Below are 21,980 nucleotides of genomic sequence, written 5' to 3' on the forward strand. Positions count from 1 at the left end.
AATTGAACAACTGCAGTGATCCACTTAACAAATGTGGCAAGAAAAGTCGTAAAATGGGGCAAAGCTCACTTAACAAATTTCTCACTTAACATAACTTTTGGGCTCAACTGTGGTCGTAAATTGAGGACTACCAGTATGCCCTCATATATATTTTTATCCAATTTAAAAACATGCCACCAGCATCATTATTATAATAATGTCTTTGGGATCTGTAAATGCTTGACAAACCTAAACAAATAATAAAATATTGGTATGGGATGAGTATTAGCAGGCCAAGTAGGAAATATAGTGGAAGCCTTGATCCAGTATCTGCAATCATGAGTGGTTTAATAGAGAGAAATAGGTTCAGTTATGGAAAGATAGGGAAAATATTGATTCAAAAGCTTTCAATTCCAGGACAGATTCATCATTACCTTTTTTTTTTCTCTGGGTTAAACATAATCAAAATCTCCAACTGTTCCCCTTACATTTCTTATCTTATCTTGGTTGCTCTTTTGGGGATATATTCTGTCAATGTATTACTATGTGAGGTGCTCAGAACATAACCCAATATTCCAGGTCTTGCTTAATCAATACAAACTAGAGAATTATGACTTTTCTTGATCTTGATGCTATGTTTCCATGGGTATAGCCCAGAATTGCATTTATTTTGTTTATTTTAATTATTTCACTTTGCAGTTGCATTACATTTTTGGTAGCTGTAAACATGAAAGAAAGACTGCATACTACACCGTTATTTTTGGTTTGCTTTTGCAATTATCAAACACAAAAAGATTTTATAAAGCACAATTTATTCACTTCAATGATCCTAATTGGTATTGTATATGACCTGTCAATGGCATATCACCAATACACAAAGACTCATAAATACTAAAAAGAAATGCATTGTTTATAATATATGTATTTCATGGCTGATGTATGTTGCAGGGATGAAAACATCATGGAAGATCAGTACTTATTTATTTGCTCATTATTTTGCTCAGTGATGCAGAACTTCAGAAATTATTCTTTGGCACTAATAATTTTACTGGAGCTTAATGATCTTACAGGGGATGACCATGTAACAGCCGTGGCAAGGGGGGCATTCCACCAGGTTCGCCTGGTGCGCCAATTGCGCCCCTTATTGGACCGGGATGCCTTACGCACAGTCACCCATGCGCTGGTGACGTCTCGCCTAGACTACTGCAATGCTCTCTACATGGGGCTTCCCTTGAGATGCACTCGGAGACTGCAGTTGGTCCAGAATGCGGCCGCGCGGGTGATTATGGGGAGTACTAGGTACTCCCATGTAACACCTCTCCTGCGCGAGCTGCACTGGCTTCCTGTGGTCTATCGGGTGCGTTTCAAGGTTTTGATTACGATCTTCAAAGCGCTCCATGGCACAGGACCTAGTTACCTGCGGGATCGCATCCTGCCCCATACATCCCTACGACCAATCCGCTCACACAGGGAGGGACTTCTCCAGGTGCCGTCCGCTAAACAGTGTCGGGGGGCGACACCCAGGAGCAGGGCCTTCTCTGTGATGGGCCCAGCCCTGTGGAATGACCTCCCCCCTGACATCAGGATTACGTCCGATCTCCGCTCCTTCCGTGTAAAGCTCAAGACCCACCTTTTTCAATTATCTGGCCTGGCTCAACCGTAGTCCACCCTATTCCTCCTGACAGTCCTTTTTAAATTTGTAATTTTTAATATGGGGTATTTTAATGGCTAATTTTATTGTTATTATTGTGTTGTATTTAATGATTGTTACCTCCTCCGGGTATGTGTATGTATGCGTATGTGTGTTTTTGTATGTTTATATGCATATATGTATTTGTTTTTATTGTACGCTGCCCCGAGTCCCTTGTGGAGAGGGTGCGGCTAACAAATTAAATTTGATTTGATTTGATTTGATTTGAGGGGAAAGAGTTCTTTAGATAGCAATATTTAGTTCACTCACAACAGTCATCTATGTATTTACTGAGAAAAAGCAGTGTTCCACATAGCAGAAGGATCATTTGGAAAATATCATTATGCTGAGCAAGGCCCTAGATCTCTGCCCCAAAAATCTACTCTAGAACATTACCGTGTTTATCTAGCACAGTGATTTAGTAGATGAGAACACAGTATATTATAATGTATGAATAATATACTAAGTTGAGCCAAATGCTTTTAGAAAATTAAAACAAATAAATTATTTTTAAAAAGAAAAAGATTACTATTTAATATACAGATGGATGTAAAATTGTTATGTATTAGGAACTGTTACTAATATAGTTTGGTTTATTTTAGGAACAGAAAATAAAAATAACGTGTATGGAAATGGCTTATGTCTGATAGGATTTGTACTTATGAATAGACACATTGAAATAAATAGAATTTAAAATAACTCAAAATTACTTCAATGTAGTTATTTCTCATTGTGAAAATTAAATTCCTTATTTGCTTTTTCACTTGAATTATTACAACTACAATCATTGGCAATCTAAAGTTATACTGTAATAATAATAAAAAAAGTCTGAGAGACAATGGAAAGGCAAAGAAGGAACAGCCTCACCCTGCAAAGAAATGGTAGTTGCAAAATTGTTTTGCTCGTTATTACTGATACATAGTGTATAGGTCTGTCAGATTCACTGAAAAAATAGCCAAAGAGACCGTTAGAAATATATTCCTGGTTAGGAAAAAAAAATGCTAGTTGGAGTTTCACGATTATGTGTCAGAAATGTTCCTGTTTTCATCTGGAGATATTCAAATATGAACCAAATATGTTAAGAAAAAATATTTCATTGCAGATTTTGGAGAATATTTGGATTTTTTCATATTTGTAAGAAAAAGATGAACTATGCGTGAATAACAATTAAATGAATCTCAACAATATTCAATACTATCAGAAACAGAACAGTGTGGGAGCTTATTTCTGAGGAAATACACAAAAGCTATAAAATACAAAGTTAAAAATGTTAAAACCTTTTTTAAGGGTTAAAAAATTAAGTTAAAATGTTGGTGTGAAGTGGAAATAAGGCAGAACTTGCTAGTGTATGTATATATTGAGGAATCATGAGAAACTACAAAAAAGATCACTAGAAAAGTCTACACCATGTAGATATATTTAGATATTGCTAATATTATTGTACTAGAAATATCTTAACCAAAGAAACTGGAATGCTAAAACAATACAAAAATAGTAGGCATAACAAAATATCTGAAACAAAAATGACAATCCATGTAATATAGTTATAACTGAATAGAAAATAAAAAGAAAATAAAGTTATTAGGTTTGTGTTCATTTAAATGTCCAGAGAAGGAAAACGAGAAAAATTATTCACAACATAAAAGCATCACATTTCAAATTAATTTAAATAGGGAAGATACTATAACATACTTGGCCAGGATTCTTGAAACAGAAAAGTAGCATGTTAATGGTATGTCCATAATAGTCTCCATTAAAATATTCAGGTAAACATGTCCTAATATCAGAAATGATTATTACACAGAACTGTCTAAATGAAAGTAATTCTATTTAATTCTTATTTCATGTCTTTATTGGCTTGCTACCAATGTACATTCTGCAGATTTTCAAAAACTTATTTGGCATCCATTAAATCTGTTGTAATGCATAAAGTTTGTGTCAAAATGCAATCAGTAAATTTTGCTTTTCCTAGATGTAAAAAACATGAAATTACATTGTAATCCATAAAAGAAAAATATGATTTTACACATGCCTAATGGAAAAAAATACACAAAACACAAAATTACATACATAATAGAAGTCTGAGGTTAACAGTAATAAATTATACAAAAGGAAATTCAGTATTATGTGTGTTTGTATCTCTGTGTAAGTTTCTCTCTTTCTTTCTCTCTTGTGTAAAATGAAAGTAGTCTAATCACTGCAAAGAAGCCAGACACGTCATAGGATGCTAATCTATTGAGAGGCACTTATGTATCTCAACATCTAAAATAGCCTACAGAAAATAAGCCTATGCAGCATTTTAAAAAAAATGGTTAGAATAATTAGGATAATATGTGACCTGCAAGTTATTAATTAAGTGTGACTCCCAGCACCCCTCATAATTTCCATCTGATTGTTGTAGTTCAGCAACAGTAAGAGAGGTATATTTTCCATACCTGCATTACTACTTATTACAATATTGGAGACAAATTAGGAAAATTACTTCAAAGATACAGTATACTAAAGGAAACAGTCTTTTTCCAGTAGAACAAGACCTGCTTTTCAGGAAAACTATAACATGGAACCAGTCTTCTCTACTCCAAAGCCAGGAACTAAAAGCTGGTGACCATAGCAAATTAACATCTTAAACCTACCATTCCATGAAGAACCTGACTTCATTCACAGAGTAGGAGACAGGAAATACTTGAATCTCAACATTGTTTCACTTCTAAACTTTGAGACCTAATATAGACAGGATTCATCAGCTGTTTCAAGATATCAAGGGTTATTAACTCTTCCTGTGTTTTGCTCTAGATTGCAGGAGACGTAGAATGCGCTCATTTTTTGTCAGATCTGAAGGCAATTCATTTTTCTGAAACAAGAAACAAATCAATGAAAAATCAGAAAAAGGATGGTCACTGCTTAGCTTTTATATCCAAGACACACATCAACAGGATTATTTGCATTCAATTATAGATCACAGGTAATCCTCGACCTATGAATAATGGAGCTTGCCCATTACGGCTGCAAGTAGTGACAACCGTTAAGTGCCTGGCTTAACTACTACTACCTCTTTCTCTCCCGATGCCACCATTAAATGAATGCACAGGTCGTTAAGCCAAAATGGGGTCCTTGTCACCCAGCTGGTTCTGTAAAGGAAGCAAAGCAGCAGCAAAAAGTTGCAAAGTCAAAAACAGGAAGCCTATGTGCCTGATTGGTGAAGCCACAATTGTGGGCTGGACCTCTGACCTGATCAGCTGGCTGTCAGGAAACTGCAAACCTCTCCTTGATCTTGCTAGGCTTTGGAGAAGCCAACAACGTACACACAAAGGTGGTAGCTTCAGGACAAGCTGCAAACCTTTTCTTGCTTAACCCTCTCCCTTCCCTAGAAACCCACATTTCTTCAATAAAGCAAACAAAAAAAGCTGGGAGGAACAGACTTGTTGATCTTTCTTTCCTACCCCCCCTCCCCTTTCAGGTGTTGAAACCAAACCTTTTCTGCTCTCCAAACCCTTGGAAAGCTTTTACCTGTATGACTCCCTTTAGGACCCAGCTTCTGCCATGGCTGCACATCTGAGCTTTAGCCATTTTTTCTTTTGAGCTGAACTTTTTCTTCAGCTGCAATGCACAAAAGCTGCGGAAAGATTTCCTTTGCTTGACTGCTTCCTTTACTCTTCAGCCTGTCACTCACTAATCAAAGTGTTCAATGGTGAAAAGAGTAAGGTTCTACATTTAGGCAACAAAAATGGAATGCACAGGTACAGTATAGGTGGTACCTTGCTCAGTAGTAGTAACTGTGAAAGGGATCTTGGAGTTCTAGTGGACAACCATTTAAATATGAGCCAGCAGTGTGCAGCAGCTGCCAAAAAAGCCAACACAGTCATAGGCTGCATCAACAGAGGGATAGAATCAAGATCACGTGAAGTGTTAATACCACTTTATAATGCCTTGGTAAGGCCACACTTGGAATACTGCATTCAGTTCTGGTCGCCACGATGTAAAAAAGATGTGGAGACTCTAGAAAGAGTGCAGAGAAGAGCAACAAAGATGATTAGGGGACTGGAGACTAAAACATATGAAGAACGGTTGCAGGAACTGGGTATGTTTAGCTTAAGAGAAAGAAGGACTAGGGGAGACATGATAGTATTGTTCCAATATCTCAGGGGTTGCCACAAAGAAGAGGGAGTCAAACTATTCTCCAAGGCACCCGAGGGTAGAACAAGAAGCAATGGGTGGAAACTAATCAAGGAGAGAAGCAACTTAGAACTGAGGAGAAATTTCCTGACAGTTAGAACAATTAATCAGTGAAACAGCTTGCCTCCAGAAGTTGTAAATGCCCCAACACTGGAAGTCTTTAAGAAGATGTTGGATAGCTATTTGTCTGAAACGGTATAGGGTTTCCTGCCTAGGCAGGGGGTTGGACTAGAAGACCTCCAAGGTCCCTTCCAACTCTACTATTGTATTGTAAGTAAGTCACTTACAGATTTTGCCATTCTCTTACCAGCATGCAGTAAATTTAGCAAATGAGGTGATTAAAGGGGATTGAGGTTAGATGACATACATAGAAATGGACAGATTATGTTTTAATTCCCTGGACCTCTCATTAGCCTTTGGTAAAAATGGCCATAACTACCTAGCTGTAATTGTAGTAATGGGTATGAAGTCAAAATGACTTCAACTTTTTCCAGAAGAAATAATCCAGAACATATATTAAAACAATTTTTGTCTTCAATGGCAATTGGTCTCTAAAGTGCTTCCCATGTTTATCAAGCTTTTTAGAATTTACATAAACATATGTAAGCAATTATAATCTGGAATAAATTTCAGCAATATAGCAATTAGATCTGTTTCATGCTTCCTGAACTAATCCAGGGAGGCTGAAGTTGGGAACTGAAGGAAAATTTGATTTTGGCATGCATGGGGATAGCTGCTATATCCCAGATAAGATAAATATACTAAAGGTAGGAAAAGTTGCTTACATGAAGGTATATGATTAATTTTGGATAAGTAAGATATCTCCCCATTTAACATGTCTTGCATTATAATTTTATCTATAAACAGTACCTTCCCCTTCCCCAAAGTAATACAAAATGTTGAAACAGTGATTGAAAAATTGTCCTACATTTGGTGGTCTTTAAGATATGAAAGTCTCTGAAAATTATACTGATAGAAATAACACTATAATGAATGCAAATAATTATTCGCAAAAGTTCTGTTGCCCTCTAATGGACAGCTCTGTTTTGTTCTCCAACTGAACTTAATTAAACAGAACAAAATAAGAGTTGGATGGGTCTGTGAAAATCATCTAGTCCAACTCCTGCTCAAGCAAGAGACCCTATATCATTTCTGACAAATGGTTGTCCAATCTCTTCTTAAAAACCTCCAATGATGAAGCAACCCCAACTTCTGAAGGCAAGCCATTCCACTGATTAATTGTTCTGTCAGGACATTTCTCCTTGTTTCTAGATTGGTTCTCTCCTTGATTAGTTTCCACCCATTGCTTTTTGTCCTGCCTTCAGGTGCTTTGGAGAATAGCTTGACACCTTCATCTTTGTGGCAGCCCATGAGATATTGGAACACTGCTGCTATATCACCCCTTATCCTTCTTTTCATTAAACTAGACATATACTGCAACCGTTCATGTTCTAGCTTCCAGTCTCCTAATCATCCTCCAGTTCCCTAATCATTTCTAGAAAGAGTGCTTCTCTGCACTCTTTCTATAGTCTCAAAATTGTATTTATCTATCTTACATAAAATGCTTTAAATCCATATAAGAATTTTCAGAATGTTTTCCTTAAAAATTTAAAATACTGTTTTCAATTGTTTTACAACTGAAAATGTGTAGTGTGTAAAGTAAAGTAAAGTAAAGTATGTACCTTGTTTTTAAGTATTGGATCTGCTCCTGCTTCTAAGAGTAATGCTACTGCTCTAATATTGCCACCAAGAACTGCTTCATGAAGGGCAGATGTCCCATTCTAGAAAATACAAAAAAGGTATAAATACATCCATGTATTACAACTGCTGACTAACAGCTCAGTTTTTTTAGTCAGAATAAGAACAGCTCCTCCAGAAAAGGAACAAAGTGCAACGAAACTTTAAATCCAAGCTTTGATCCTATATCACGAATTGATTTTACAACATTTTACGACATATCATAAACACATTAAAATTCTAGCACAAGACTACACTATACTAAAGGTAAAAGGTTCCCCTCACACATATGTGCTAGTCGTTCCCCACTCTATAATAGCAATATGAATAAAGTGAACATGAATAATCTTCTGTATTTGGACCATTGAAATTATAGTAAGCTTTTGATGTTTTCAAGTGAGGTTCTATGGTACATCTCAAAAGGAGGGATAATGTCATTCTGACAGTGGCCATCAGAGGTTTCTGGTAAAGAAGAGACCAAGAGATTGCCCACCTCCACCCCGGAGATAAGTGTAATAGGAAATGGACCAAACAAGAAGATAGGTGTAATATGAGATTGACTATTTCATTAAAACTATGGAAAGACAGATTGGATTTAAGGATATAGAAAAGATGAAAGGGATAGGAGGAGGAGAAGCTTACCTTTTACTTTCGTCTTAATCGTTGACTTACTTTTACTTTTGTATTATAAATTTTAAAAACGGTGACCATGAGAAAATTGGCAACACTTTGGTGAAGGAGAAGCGGATCATTGGAGCAACCAGCAGAAAATATGATTACTCCAGAAATATTGCAAAAAATGTTTGAGGACATGGGGGAGCAATTAACTGAATCTCAATTCTGTCAAAAGTAATCTGGATGCTTTTAAGTGAGAATGAAAGGAAGGTTTATAAAGATGAAAGGAGATGACTTTTTTTAAAAAAAATTGAAGAGTCAATAGACTACACAGGGATAAAACAACTGACAAAGTGGATATTTTAAAATGTAAAATATAAATAATAAACTCAGAGACAAAACAAACTTTAGACAATCTGGTGTTACTAGAATTGAGAGAAAAATATTTCTCTTGAGACAGAACACTTCCAGAAGATCCTAGAAAAGATCAATCTTTAACAAATGTTTTGGAAGGGATAAAGATGATATAGAAGCAGAAACTGAAGAAGTGTATAGAATCAATACTTGGTTTGCAAAATTAAAAAAAATGTACCAAGGAATATTCTTGTGCACTTCTTTGGGAAGAAGATTAGACATCAAGTTTCGCAGCAGCATTTTACTACCAGATTTAAGATTAATAATGTAGATGTGATTTTACTTAAAGACATCCCAATTGAAATACTGCACAAGCAAAAAAGTTTTTTTTCTTTTATTGACAAGCTGAAACCAAAAGATACCATTTTCATGGGACAAATTGGAAGGAGTTATCTTCACATTAAGATGATTGAGGTTCAGACTGAATTCAGTTCACAAAGCAAGAGATATTTCAGGGGGGGAAATAGAGGGGAATTGGAAAAAATACAAATAAAAATGGCAGAGGGCCCTAAACAATAGCCACTACAAAAAACCGAGGAAGCCACCATGTTAGGCACCTCATATATTGACTTTTCTAAGTTTTTGGAATAAACATAGATTTAAAATTATTTCAGTAGGAACCTAAAAGAGAACTTGGTTATTTTGTATGTAAAGCCCCCCACCTTCAACCAGAACTGATAGTGATTATGATTATGGCAGAAAGGTGGGTGTGGAAATTACGTTGCATGGGACTAAAACTTTGTTAATGGTAATTTATTTGCAAATTATGATGAAGTAACATTTTACAAAGGACTTAAGGATAAGTGATAGACTTACCATATAAAAATTTAATGGGAAACTGGATTGGAATAATTTGTTCATAAAAAGACAGAACCTCTGAGAAAGATATTAAAACAATACAATGTAAATTACTAAATGCTTTTATATATATATGATGGATCATTTAGAGTTTATAGATGCATGAAGATACAAAACTGATGATACCAAATAATGTACCTGTTTTTCTGAAAGACACAGATTTTTTTCAAGAATTTATATGTTTGTATATTTAAGAATTTAGCCACTGGTGTTCAAAATGGGGAGATACTGCCAAAGACTTTTTCCGATCAACCCAGTGATTTTAGAATTTAAAAGGAAAATCAGTTCCTTCAGATGGAGGTTAAATGAAACACCGCAGAGAAACAGTAATGGAAGGTTGCAAAAAGAAGTTGAAATATTTTTTTGACAATCTTAATAAATATGATTTGGGATGCAAGTAAAGCATTTATGAGAGGATATTTTATGTAGCATAATAGCAAACTAAAAAACACTAGAGAAAAACAATTTTAGTTCAGATAAAAATTAAGTTATTTTAAACTCCCCCTCCCCCAAATAAATTTAATTCACTAGAAATTAAGTCTTTACAGTGGCAGTTACTTTTGTTCATGGTAAGAAAATAGAAGTAAAAATGAATTATGTAAAAGAAAATAATTTTAAATTTGCCTTTATGGGACTCAACACAAAAAACATTTTATAAGAAATAAACAGCAAGTAAAGAGAAATAGTTAACTAATCAAGAGTTATTACAAGAGCATAGAAAATATAAGATAAAATCTAAAGAATAAATGGGTATAGTTTTCAGTGGATTTTGTATGCACAGTTAAGAGAAAGATTTAATGTAGATAAGGACATTTGGAATTGAACAGTAGAAGATGGAGTTTGCAGTTGAATTACTTACAAATGATGAACACCTGATTACTAAAATGTATTAACCTTTGTTGAAATTTGAAAGAGAAGAACAAGTGAAAGAGTGTATGACAACATGGGTAAGAACTTTGGCCATAACATATTAATGCAACAGCAGAAAAATATCCGATTAAAAGAACTGAATTTTACATTATTATAAATTAAAAGAGATTTTTTTAAAAAATTGATGATATAGGATTACAACAAAAATTGTCTAGAATGTATAACTATATTGGATTGTAGACAACACAAAGGGTCATTTTTTTCATGGCTGATAAACTTGTAAAAAAAAGTTTTGGTTTCTAATACAATAAAACAAAGGATTTTAAAAATTAATATTCAACTGAACCCAAAACTTCTTTTGTTTATAACTACTGTTTATAACTACTGTTAAGATTGGAAGCCACTTTTTGGTTACTTTTTAATTTTCTATTTCTTCCTCACTTATTTTTCTTTACTTTTCTTATTTTCAACCTAAAATTGTACTGTTTTAAAAAAAAACTATTTATATACATTTTATACACTCACACCCACACATATATGTAAGAAATTATAATTGGATTCTACAATAAGTTACAAATTACAGTACTGAACATTCCAAAGTTTTTTTCCATCAAAACTTGCCTTTAGGATACCAAGTGCAGGGGAGAATTTAAGTAATTCCTCTATAACCTCATTATATCCTTTGGTTGCAGCTTTAAGTAAAGCAGTTGTGCCATCCTTCAACAGAAACAGAGGAAAAGAAGGATCTGTAGATTATTGCACACAGGTTCATTTTCATTTCTCATTTTTTCATTTCTGTCTTTAGAATTTCTGCAGAAAGATTTCTCCCATTCTTTAGGTGTTTAAGTTCTTTAGGTACTATTTCCTTCATAATTAGTACAAATTCTTAATTTATATAAAATATAAACAGTTTATGTAATTATTTTGATCCACCATAACATGATTCAAGGATGACATCAAAAAAGAAATGATGTAAATCTGACATCTAGGTTGTTAACAAATGTACCGTTGTTGCAGAAAATGACAGGCTTTAGACTTCTCAGAATACAGGAAAAGTTTATTTGGCAGCCAGGTTCAGAAAGCTAGCACGTAGCTAACATTGCAAATTCTGAACAACCTTCATTATTGAAGCACGCATTCTTATACATTCTCAAAAGCAGCGCAACACGGAAATACTTAACTCATTTCTTATTGGTTATTTTGGGGAAAAAGCCTTATAAGTAGATGGGGGTCTTACTTCTCCTTTTGTTCTTGGGATACAGGTATGGACTATGTGTCATTAACAAACTTTATTTGAACCTTGTGGATTGGACTTTTGACATAGGGACTTTGGCTAGAACATATTGTGGTTAGAGGCTGATGACATTTCCTTGTCCCTTTAAGCAAGCTTCTAACTGTCCCTTTTATGCCACGTCTTCATTCTTATATTTTAATTCATATTTTATTCTACTTTACCGTAAGCATATGCTGCTTTTTATAACCTAACGAAGCATTCTGGTTAACTTTAAAACAAACATATAATTGTAACTTCTGGCTATTTTTAATAAAACTTACTGGGCAACAGTATATACCACTTGTAATGTGCAGTACTGCAGTTACCATAACCTCCCTTATATACTTTCATAATTTTTAAAATTAACTTTCATTATAATCTTTCACTTTTTTCCCAATAAGCAAAAGTCATAAATAACTATAATCAAATATGTGATTCCTTCCCTTTTTTATTTATGTTAAATACAATATGAGGGAAGAGTTAAAAGGTGATTTTTGAAACATGGGTTATGAAAAATTCAATAACCGAGCCCTATGGGCCATTTGTAAGATACATTACTTTACTTTACTTTACTTTATTTCAAACTTTTATACCGCCCCCTCTCCCAAAAGGGACTCGGGGCGGTGTACAGTCAGATTAAAACACATAAATACATGGGAATAAATACAAACATAGTTAAATACTAAATACTTAAAAGAGGAGGCTGTAAAAAACTGTACCTAAAGTAAAGCAATTAAAACAATGTTTAAAAATAACCCCTAAAAATACCCAATTAAAAAATATCTGCCAGGAGGTAAGATAAGACTATGAATGGGCCAAGCCGGCTAAACGGAACAGGTGAGTCTTCAGTTTTTGTCGGAAGGAGCGGAAGTCGGTGGTGGTTCTGATATCGGGGGGGAGGTCATTCCAGAGGGTTGGGCCCATCACAGAGAAGGCTCTACTCCTAGGCGCCGCCCGTTGGCATTGCTTAGTGGACGGCACCAGGAGGAGTCCCTCCCTGTGAGAGCGAATTGGTTGCAGGGAAGTATGTGGTAGGATGCGATCCTGCAAGTAGCTAGGTCCTGTGCCATGGAGCGCTTTAAAGATGGTAATTAACACCTTGAAACGCACCCGAAAGACCACAGGCAGCCAGTGCAGCTCGCGCAGGAACGGTGTTACGTGGGAGTACCTAGTACTCCCCATAATGGCCCACGCGGCTGCGTTCTGGACTAGCTGCAGTCTTCGGGCGCGTCCCAAGGGAAGCCCCATGTAGAGGGCATTGCAGTAGTCCAGCCGAGACGTCACCAGTGCATGAGTGACCGTGCGTAGGGCATCCCGGTCCAGTAGGGGGCGCAATTGGCGCAGCAGGCGAACCTGGTGGAACGCCCCCCTTGCCACGGCTGCCACATGGTCATCCATTGACAGCCGGGCATCTAGGAGGACGCCCAAATTGCGCGCCTGTTCCACAGGGGGCAATTGCTCGCCCCCTATGGCCAATGATGGTATCAACTGGCTGAACCGGGGTGCCGGTAGCCATAGCCACTCAGTCTTGGAGGGGTTGAACTTGAGTCTGTTGTCCCCCATCCAGACCCCAACGGCTTCCAAACACTGGGTCATCACATCGACAGCCTCGTTGGGGTGGTTTGGGGTGGAAATGTACAGCTGAGTATCATCAGCGTACAGATGATACTCCACCCCAAAACCACGGATGATCAAAACCCCAAACCACCCCAACGAGGCCGTCGAAATGATGTCCCGGTGCTTGGAAGCCGTACGGATCTGGATGGATGACAACCGACTCAAACTCAACCCCTCCAAGACGGAGTGGCTGTGGCTTCCGGCCCCCCGGTTCAACCAGTTGCTTCCATCTCTGGCCATCGGGGGCGAGCAACTGGCCCCCATGGAACGGGCGCACAATTTGAGCGTCCTCCTAGATGCCCGGCTGTCCATGGATGACCATGTAACAGCCGTGGCAAGGGGGGGCGTTCCACCAGGTTCGCCTGGTGTGCCAATTGCGCCCCTTATTGGACCGGGATGCCTTGCGCACAGTCACCCATGCGCTGGTGACGTCTCGCCTGGACTACTGCAATGCTCTCTACATGGGGCTTCCCTTGAGATGCACACGGAGACTACAGTTGGTCCAGAATGCAGCCGCGCGGGTGATTATGGGGAGGACTAAGTACTCCCATGTAACACCTCTCCTGCACGAGCTGCACTGGCTTCCTGTGGTCTATCGGGTGCATTTCAAGGTTCTGATTATGATCTTTAAAGCGCTCCATGGCACAGGACCTAGTTACTTGCGGGATCGCATCCTGCCCCATACATCCCTACGACCAATCCGCTCACACAGAGAGGGACTTCTCCGGGTGCCGTCCGCTAAACAGTGTCGGGGGGCGACACCCAGGAGCAGGGCCTTCTCTGTGATGGGCCCAGCCCTGTGGAATGACCTCCCCCTTGATATCAGGATTACTTCCGATCTCCGCTCCTTCTGTGTAAAGCTCAAGACCCACCTCTTTCAACTGTCTGGCCTGGCTCAACCGTAGTTTATCCTTTTCCTCCTGACAGTCCTTTTTTAAATTGTATTATTATTTCGGGGTATTTTAATGACTAATTTAATTTTTATTATTATTAATGTAATGTATTTTTAATTATTACCTCCTCCATGCATGTATGTATATGTATGTATATGTGTGTATTTTTATGTTTATATGTATGTATGTATATTTTATTGTACGCCGCCCCGAGTCCCTTGCGGAGAGGGTGCGGCTAACAAATTAAATTTCTATTTCTAAATTTCTATCTCCCCCAGCGGCTTCACATATGCGTTGAACAGAAGGGGCGAGAGGACCAACCCCTGCGGCACCCCACAAGTGAGTGGCCTCAGGGTCGACCTCTGCCCCCCTGCCAACACACATTGCGTCCGGTCGGAGAGGTAGGAGCCGAACCACCGCAGGACGGTGCCTCCAACTCCCATCCCCCCCAGCCGGCGCAATAGGATACCATGGTCCATGGTATCAAAAGCCGCTGACAGATCTAATAGGACCAGGATAGAGGAACAACCCCTATCTCTGGCCCTCCAGAGATCATCAACCAACGCGACCAAGGCCGTCTCCGTGCTGTCCGGGCCGGAAGCCGGACTGGCGTGGGTCTAGATATTCGGATTCCTCAAGGTGTCGTGGAAACTGCTGTGCCACCACATTCTCTACAACCTTCGCTAAAAAGGGAAGGTTGGAGGCTGGACGGTAATTAGCTAGCTCCATCGGGTCAAGGGAAGGCCTCTTGAGTAAGGGCCTCACCACCGCCTCTTTCAAGGCGGTAGGTAAGGACCCCTCGCCCAATGAGGCGTTCACCAAGCCCAGTAGCCAGCCTCGTGTCACTTCCCAGGATGCCAGTACCAACCAGGAGGGACACGGGTCCATTAAACGTGGTCGGTCGCAGCCGTCCACGCAACCTGTCCAAATCCTCGGGGGCAACAGAATCAAACTCCTCCCAGAATGGTCTCACAAGACTCACTGTTGACGGCTCCTCTGGTCCACTGAAGGGGGGCCATCCGCTCCGGATCTGAGCGATTTATATATTTATAAGATAAGCTAATAAATATATTTACATGCATACTTAAAATGTAAATGAATGCCAGCTATGGGAGAGTGATTTTTTTCATAATATGGTTCCTTTAATTCTGATCGTGCAGCCACAATTGGACTCTTGACTATTGTAAGGACAGGTTCTGTTGTGCCAAACAACACTGAGATACTTGAGAAAGTATTCTAGCCAGAATAGACACCCGAATTACCATAAATAAATCTTACTATAGAATCATTCTTTCTTCCAACATAAAGTCTAGAAAACTAAAGTACTTGCTTACAAGCCTTGCAGCATCTCGATCTGCTCCTCGGAGCAGCATCACTCGCACTACATCACTGTGTCCCATCTGAGAAGCTATCCACAATGGAGCTGTCCCATCCTTAAGAAAAAATCAGAAATGGAATAGGATTAATCAAGTTGATTCAAGCAGTACTAAAAATTTCTGGCAGTTTACAATGAGATTCTGGCTGAAGTTCAAGGACAAATGAACTTGGATATCCAAATGAAATACTTTCTTTGGAAAGAAACAGTAGTCAGGTCAAGAGGAAATGCAAATATCGGTGTCTTCTAATTGAAAAAAACCTTTGCATAGTATAGACCAGCGATGGCAAACCATTTTTGGCTTGCGTGCCATAAGTGGGGGGAGCGCAGGGGGGTAGTGTGCGGGCGTGCCGCACCCATAATGCAATGGCCGTTTTCTCCCCAGTGCTCATGCGCGTACTACAGGCGCTCCCCCCATTTTTTTGCATGCTTTTTTTACCCTCCCCAGGCTCCAGAGGCTTTATAGGAGCCTGGGGAGGGCGAAAACAGCCTCCCCCGCCCCCCTGGAAGCCCTCCGGAGGCCTCAGAGACCTTCAGTACGCTTCCCTGAAATGACTTCCTGCAATTACCTTCTATGTCTGTAACTTCTCAAACTTTCTAAACATCGATCTAGTACTTTTCTGTCTAGCCAACAGGTCACATAGACAAAAAAGATATATTGTGATTTGTTTCAAAGATAATAAGGAATAACTATGTGAAATGAATAGAAATATATTATTACAGGAATTCATTGTTTTATATGATATCTAATGTCAACAAGTATTTCCACACATAGAAAGAAATGGGAAACCTTCAAGTCAGTTATGATGTATCACATGTTGGCAGATAAAAGTAGGCATATAATTAAAAAGACAATCTTTAATTACTTCCAATAATTGGTAAATATTATTTTGATGTTTACTTACCAAGATATTAAGGAAAGAAAGATATCAGATTCCTATATAAGATATCTGGGTGCACAGAGATGTAAACAAAGACAATGCACCCAAATCATAATGGGAACAAATAAATAAAAGATGCAATCAAAGTTTATACACATGTACCTTATGGCATATTCAGGGGCTCCTTCTTTAATGTCATGTTTAGTGACTGCTTGAAGTTACAATGGGCTGAATGAAAGATAGTTAGAGTCACTGTACTTATAGCCATTGCAGTGTAGCCATGTGATCATGATTTGCAATCTTTCCTGCTGGCCATCTACAAGCAAAGACCTGCTGGCAGGAAGCTGGAAGTCATGGTCATGTGACATCATTTAAACAACCTACACAGTCCCTGTTTAATAATGGCAATCAGGGGAACTGCCATCACTAAATGGCATGGTTACATGGTTTTATCACTTATGACCACGTTGTTTAAGAAGAGTTTCCAGTCCCAATTAGCAGTGTTAAATGAGAACTACATTTAATGGATTCATACACTTGGAAAGGAAGCATTTAAGACTAGAAAGTGAGATTAGTCATATGAATGCATTATTTATTTACACTGAGAAATGTCCTGAAGCTACTACTACTTTGCTTATGCTATATTATATTTGATATTTATCAGTAATGAAATAAAAGCTGCAAAAGCAATTACATAATGTGTGACTACATATTTTATTCAACAGATGGCACTATACTATATTATATTTATATGTATGTAAATATATAAAAAAATTGCTGTATTCTGTTTCGATGGAATGAAATAGCAACATTATTTAGATTCTTTGAATTGGTATGCATTCTCTAATCTTTCAGTGACACATGTCTCCTTCACTGTTTGGAAAAAAATGGATTCTAGTTAATAATTTCTATCTTACATTGAAGTATTTCTCCTCTCCTTTCCTTTAAACTCTGTCCGATTGTATTATTACTAGGGACCCCAACCTACAACATCGCTGAAGAACTGACATTCAACCTTTGCCTGACCACATATTTTCAATTTGAGGGACAAATATAGCAACAAATCAAAGGAATACCCATGGGACTACTGCTTTCAGGATAGCAGAAATGATAATATCTAGAGTCTGTAGTAGTCCCATGCATAGAATCAAAAGTATGGATCTGGTACGTAGATTTGTTATACTAAAAGAGGGCCATCTAGAGAAAACACAAACCATCAATAACATCTTCAAAGGAATAAAATTCACAAAAAACATAGAAAACAATATGGTACCCTTCAGTAATCTATTCTCTTCACTACCGGTTCGGTAGCAGGAGTGCACACGTCTGGGCATGCGCAGAACCTGCGCATGCACAGAAAGTTCATGATGACATCAGGGTGAGTGGGCGGAATCTTGTGCCGCTGCCACTACTGGTTCACGTGAATCGGCAGCATACTACCTCTGGTACCCTTCCTGGAAATCCTCAGCAGCAGAGGCAGTGATGACAAATTAAAACACAAGTCTATCATACCCAAGTGCTCCAGTCCCAAACTAAAACCCAACCTCCCACAAGAGAAATTTAGATGAACACAAACACACTACAGCAACCCTGAAAATCAGAAAAAGGAAACAGATCATTTATTTATTTTATTTATTTATTTCTTAGATTTTTAGACCGCCCCCTCTCCCAAAAAGGGACTCGGGGCGGTAGATCATCTATAAAACATCTTGTAACAAAATGGATAATCATGCAACTTTATCAAAAAAACTGCCAATGTAGCACAACTAACAAACTGTGAAAAAAATAACACTGCCATACATCAAAAACATCTTAGAAACTATTAACAGACTATTACAACCATATGGCATCACCATAGCACACAAACCAACTAAAGCCCTCCAAAACTTCCTAAGTAAGCCAAAAGACCCAGAAGGAAAAGCAGCAGTCATACACTGACTAATGCAACATACAACAACATACAGTATAATGTAACAGCCACCATGTAAGACAAACAGAAAACTAGTAGAGCACATCCATGAACACTACTAGCAATCCAAAGACATGATGGAAACTCCTTAATTTCATAACAGATCAACTGACTCAACCATAGTTCAACTGGGAAACTGTAAACATCCTAGAGACCTGGACCAAACTAAGTCCAAAAACGCTAATGAATTCCTGGAAGCTCAGCACTTTAGACAAATCAGCCATCAACAAGCACGGAGACAATCAAAAAGCCAAAAAGGAAACATAAGATTGAAACACCTCATAGCTTAACAATCAACACCCAGATGAGCAGAGATTAATAGCAAGATTAACATTAGACCAACAATCAAGAGGTATGCAATATACCAATCAAGAAACTACCAACTCAGACGAACAAGCTAACAAACAACAGGCTAATCAAGGGACCACCAACACCACTTCCATCAATACTGACAGGGCAAGCTACTAGTACATAAAATGAGAGCAAACCCTATCCCTTCTAGAACTAATGATGTTACATAGTTTGATAATGAAATGCACATTTAATTCTCCAAAAAACAAGGGTGGGTCTCTTCTGAAGCATTTCCCATGCCCTGCTTTTGGGTGAAATGAGATATTTTTTACACACCACTGGTGCAGGATCTGTAGCTGTATTTCCTGTCTCCCAAGATCACTCTCATATACCATTACATATTGCCAAATATCAGAACAAATTTAGCAGTGGGCAGAAAGTCTATTACCATGAAACCCAAGATCTATCAAATATTTACTTCCATATTAAAGTCAGAACAACTATTAGAATATTAAGATGTAGCTGATTAATTTTAGCATGTAATAGATAAAGGGACAGTAACAGAACAAAATCTACATCTTAACAATGCTGAATATTACCTGCCTTGGCTGGTTGACCTTTGCTCCTGAAGATAGTAATAACCGAATTAAATCCAGATAACCTCCCTGAGCAGCCAGGAAAAGTGAAGTAGCTCCATCCTTAATTGGAAATACAAAATTAATTTGATTTTTTACTAATAAAAATGCCCATAATAGAATCATTGAATGTTTCCCTTTTTCCATGAATCCTCAAGCATAGAAAAATGCCACTTGTACTTAAGATTTTTTTCCACATCCATTAAACACTTCCTATCACTTAATGTAAGTCTGTCTGCATCACTGATAAAAGTAAAATACAAAGATGCTCTTTAATTACTCTGCTTCTAGCTTGAGATGTAGTCAATGTAAAGATTAGAGCTGTTTTGTGAGTAATTGTTCCAGCAGTGTATATTTGAGGTTTGCCTGTAGAGGAACTTTGCCAATCATAAACCTTTTATCAGCTCAACTGAATAACAAATATGACAAATGGCAATCAGGTTCTTCTGTTTATTCATTGCTTTGAAGTATATTAAACCATTTAAAGACTATCAAGCACAACTTGACTAAGGATTTTGATAATTTTTAAAAATTGAGTTTTGAAATAATCTAATACAAAAAAACAGTATGCACCAAAAATATTTTTTTATTTATTTAGTTTATAAAACATGTACAAGATAACAGGTATAAATATAAACATAGACATGAACAAAGGAAATGAATACAAATAAATGGAGACAGTAGAACAGGGACGGTAGGTACACTGGTGCATTTATGCACACCCCCTTGTGCTTATGCACGCCCTCTTTGGATTATTGGATATTTGTATTATTATTTGGATTATTATACACTGCTCGTTTGGATTATTGTTACCTTTCTTTTATAACTTTGATTTAACAAACCATATAATGTAATGAAGTTATTTTTATTCATAGCTTTATTCATTGCCTTCTGGGTTGATTTTTAAATAATTGATTTTTAAATATTTTACTGGATGCGTATAAATCAAGTAGTTCATTTAACTTATCCTTCCTGAAAATGTAAAGAGAATAATTAGAGAAGAATGTTTTATCCAGTTGCAAGAAAAGCTAAAAAGAGGAGGAAATGGGAAAGAGAGATTGTAAAAAGATTAGGAAATTCCTGGTAGCATATTATGGTCAGTACAGTGCATTCCCTCCTAGAGTAGTTGAGCAAAAAATATCATCATATGGTGTCAAGCAATCTCCCTACAGTAATTATGGCCTGTGTTCTCATTTGTTGCTGATTTTAAATATGCAGGTGATGTTCAGCAAAGCAAGGGGCAAAATCCCCAGCAAAAAGCCACCTGCAGTTCAGGATATTAATGTAGGAATTGGTAGGTATGATGCTTGGAGAGAGAATGAATTTTGACAGGTAACTTTTACTGCTTTACAGTACATATGCAACAAAGCAAAAGACCAAAACCAATCAAAATTGAGAATTGAGAGGGATAAAGTAAGCTAAGGAATTTAACAACATTCAGCACCCTATTTTCCAAACCATAGAACAGTTGTCTAGTCTCTAGCAAGTTGCAACAACTTGGATTTTTAAAAAAGTAAAAAAAAAAGAATTGTGGCAGAGGAAAGTGCCTCAGACCCAAGGGATAGGGTTACTCCATCAGCACTAAGTGATCCATAGACACCAGATTGTCCATATTCCCTACATAACAATTGCCCAAGTGACTGGCATTTTATGCACCTAGCCTGCTTCACAGAGAAAACAATACTTTCAAACTAATAGCAAAGGACAGTTTAGCCTTAGCCTAATCCTACTCACAAATTACAGACAAGATGATGGCAAGCTCATGAAGACACAACAAAATGAAGAGGTTCCTAAGGTATGTTCATACTGTGGATAGATGTAAGTGTCATGGCTCCAGGGGTGGGTTCCAGCCAGTTCTAACCTCTTCTATAGAAGAGGTTCCATAAATCTACAGTGCCGTTTAGAACCGGTTCCAGCTCCCTCCCCCCGCCTGTCCGCACATCATCAAGATGAAGGGCGAGAGGAGGATGCCAGAGTTCTTGAGCCAACATGACTGGAGGAGGAATTCTGGGAGTTGAAGTCCACAAGTCTTAAAGCTGTCAAGTTTGAATACCCCTGGGGTATTTTTTTTTTCTAAAGGGTTAGGGGTGCAAGGATCTTGTAACTTGACAGCTTTAAGACTTGCGTGCTTCAAATGCCAGAGTTTCTGAGCCAACATTTTGGTTGCTAAGCAAGAGCGTTGTTAAGGGAGTTTCACCACATTTTACAAGTTGGCCATGCCCACCCAGTCACATGGCCAGCAAGCCACTTCTACCCGGTCACATGGCCAACAAGCCACTCCCACAAAGCAGGCCACACCTACAGAAGAGGTTCTAAAAAAATTTGAAACCCACCACTGCATGGCTCAGTTAGTGGCTTGAAGGTTCCAGACTAACTTCATATTCTACTCTAAGCGGGAGAGCAAGAATGCCCAGAAAGAAAGAAATATCCATCACCAACAGATTCTGGGATGACTAGAAATAAATAGCAATCCAAGTCTTCTTTTTTGAGAGAAAAACATTGCAACAAAATGCCAAAGGAGTGTTCTACAATAATCATAATAGTTTGCCATATTTGTTCATTAAGGGGTCTAACACAAACTGGGGAAAATCCTCACATAATTTGCATGATTATTTCACTCTAAACAGCTGTCTCAATGTTAAATGAAATCCTTGCTTGCTTTATACAGGTATATAATAAAGGGCTTTCCAGACATTATTGCAGAACAGAA

General features: G+C 37.9%; 1 protein-coding gene across 1 annotated transcript in view; it reads right to left on the reverse strand.

Annotated features, from left to right (window-relative positions):
* Nucleotides 1-1,480: 1,480 nt before the first annotated feature.
* ANKRD29 (ankyrin repeat domain 29) overlaps nucleotides 1,481-21,980 on the reverse strand; it is a 45,507-nt gene continuing 25,007 nt past the window's right edge. The window contains exons 6-10 of the mRNA XM_081950283.1: nucleotides 19,235-19,333; nucleotides 15,454-15,552; nucleotides 10,958-11,053; nucleotides 7,525-7,623; nucleotides 1,481-4,520 (exon numbers count right to left, since the gene is read on the reverse strand). Coding sequence (XP_081806409.1) covers nucleotides 4,437-4,520; nucleotides 7,525-7,623; nucleotides 10,958-11,053; nucleotides 15,454-15,552; nucleotides 19,235-19,333 — 477 coding nt within the window. The 3' untranslated portion in view covers nucleotides 1,481-4,436. The remainder of the gene's footprint in view (nucleotides 4,521-7,524; nucleotides 7,624-10,957; nucleotides 11,054-15,453; nucleotides 15,553-19,234; nucleotides 19,334-21,980) is intronic.

This window comes from Natrix helvetica, assembly GCF_964273705.1.
Source record: "Natrix helvetica genome assembly, chromosome: 4".
Lineage (NCBI taxonomy): Eukaryota > Metazoa > Chordata > Lepidosauria > Squamata > Natricidae > Natrix > Natrix helvetica.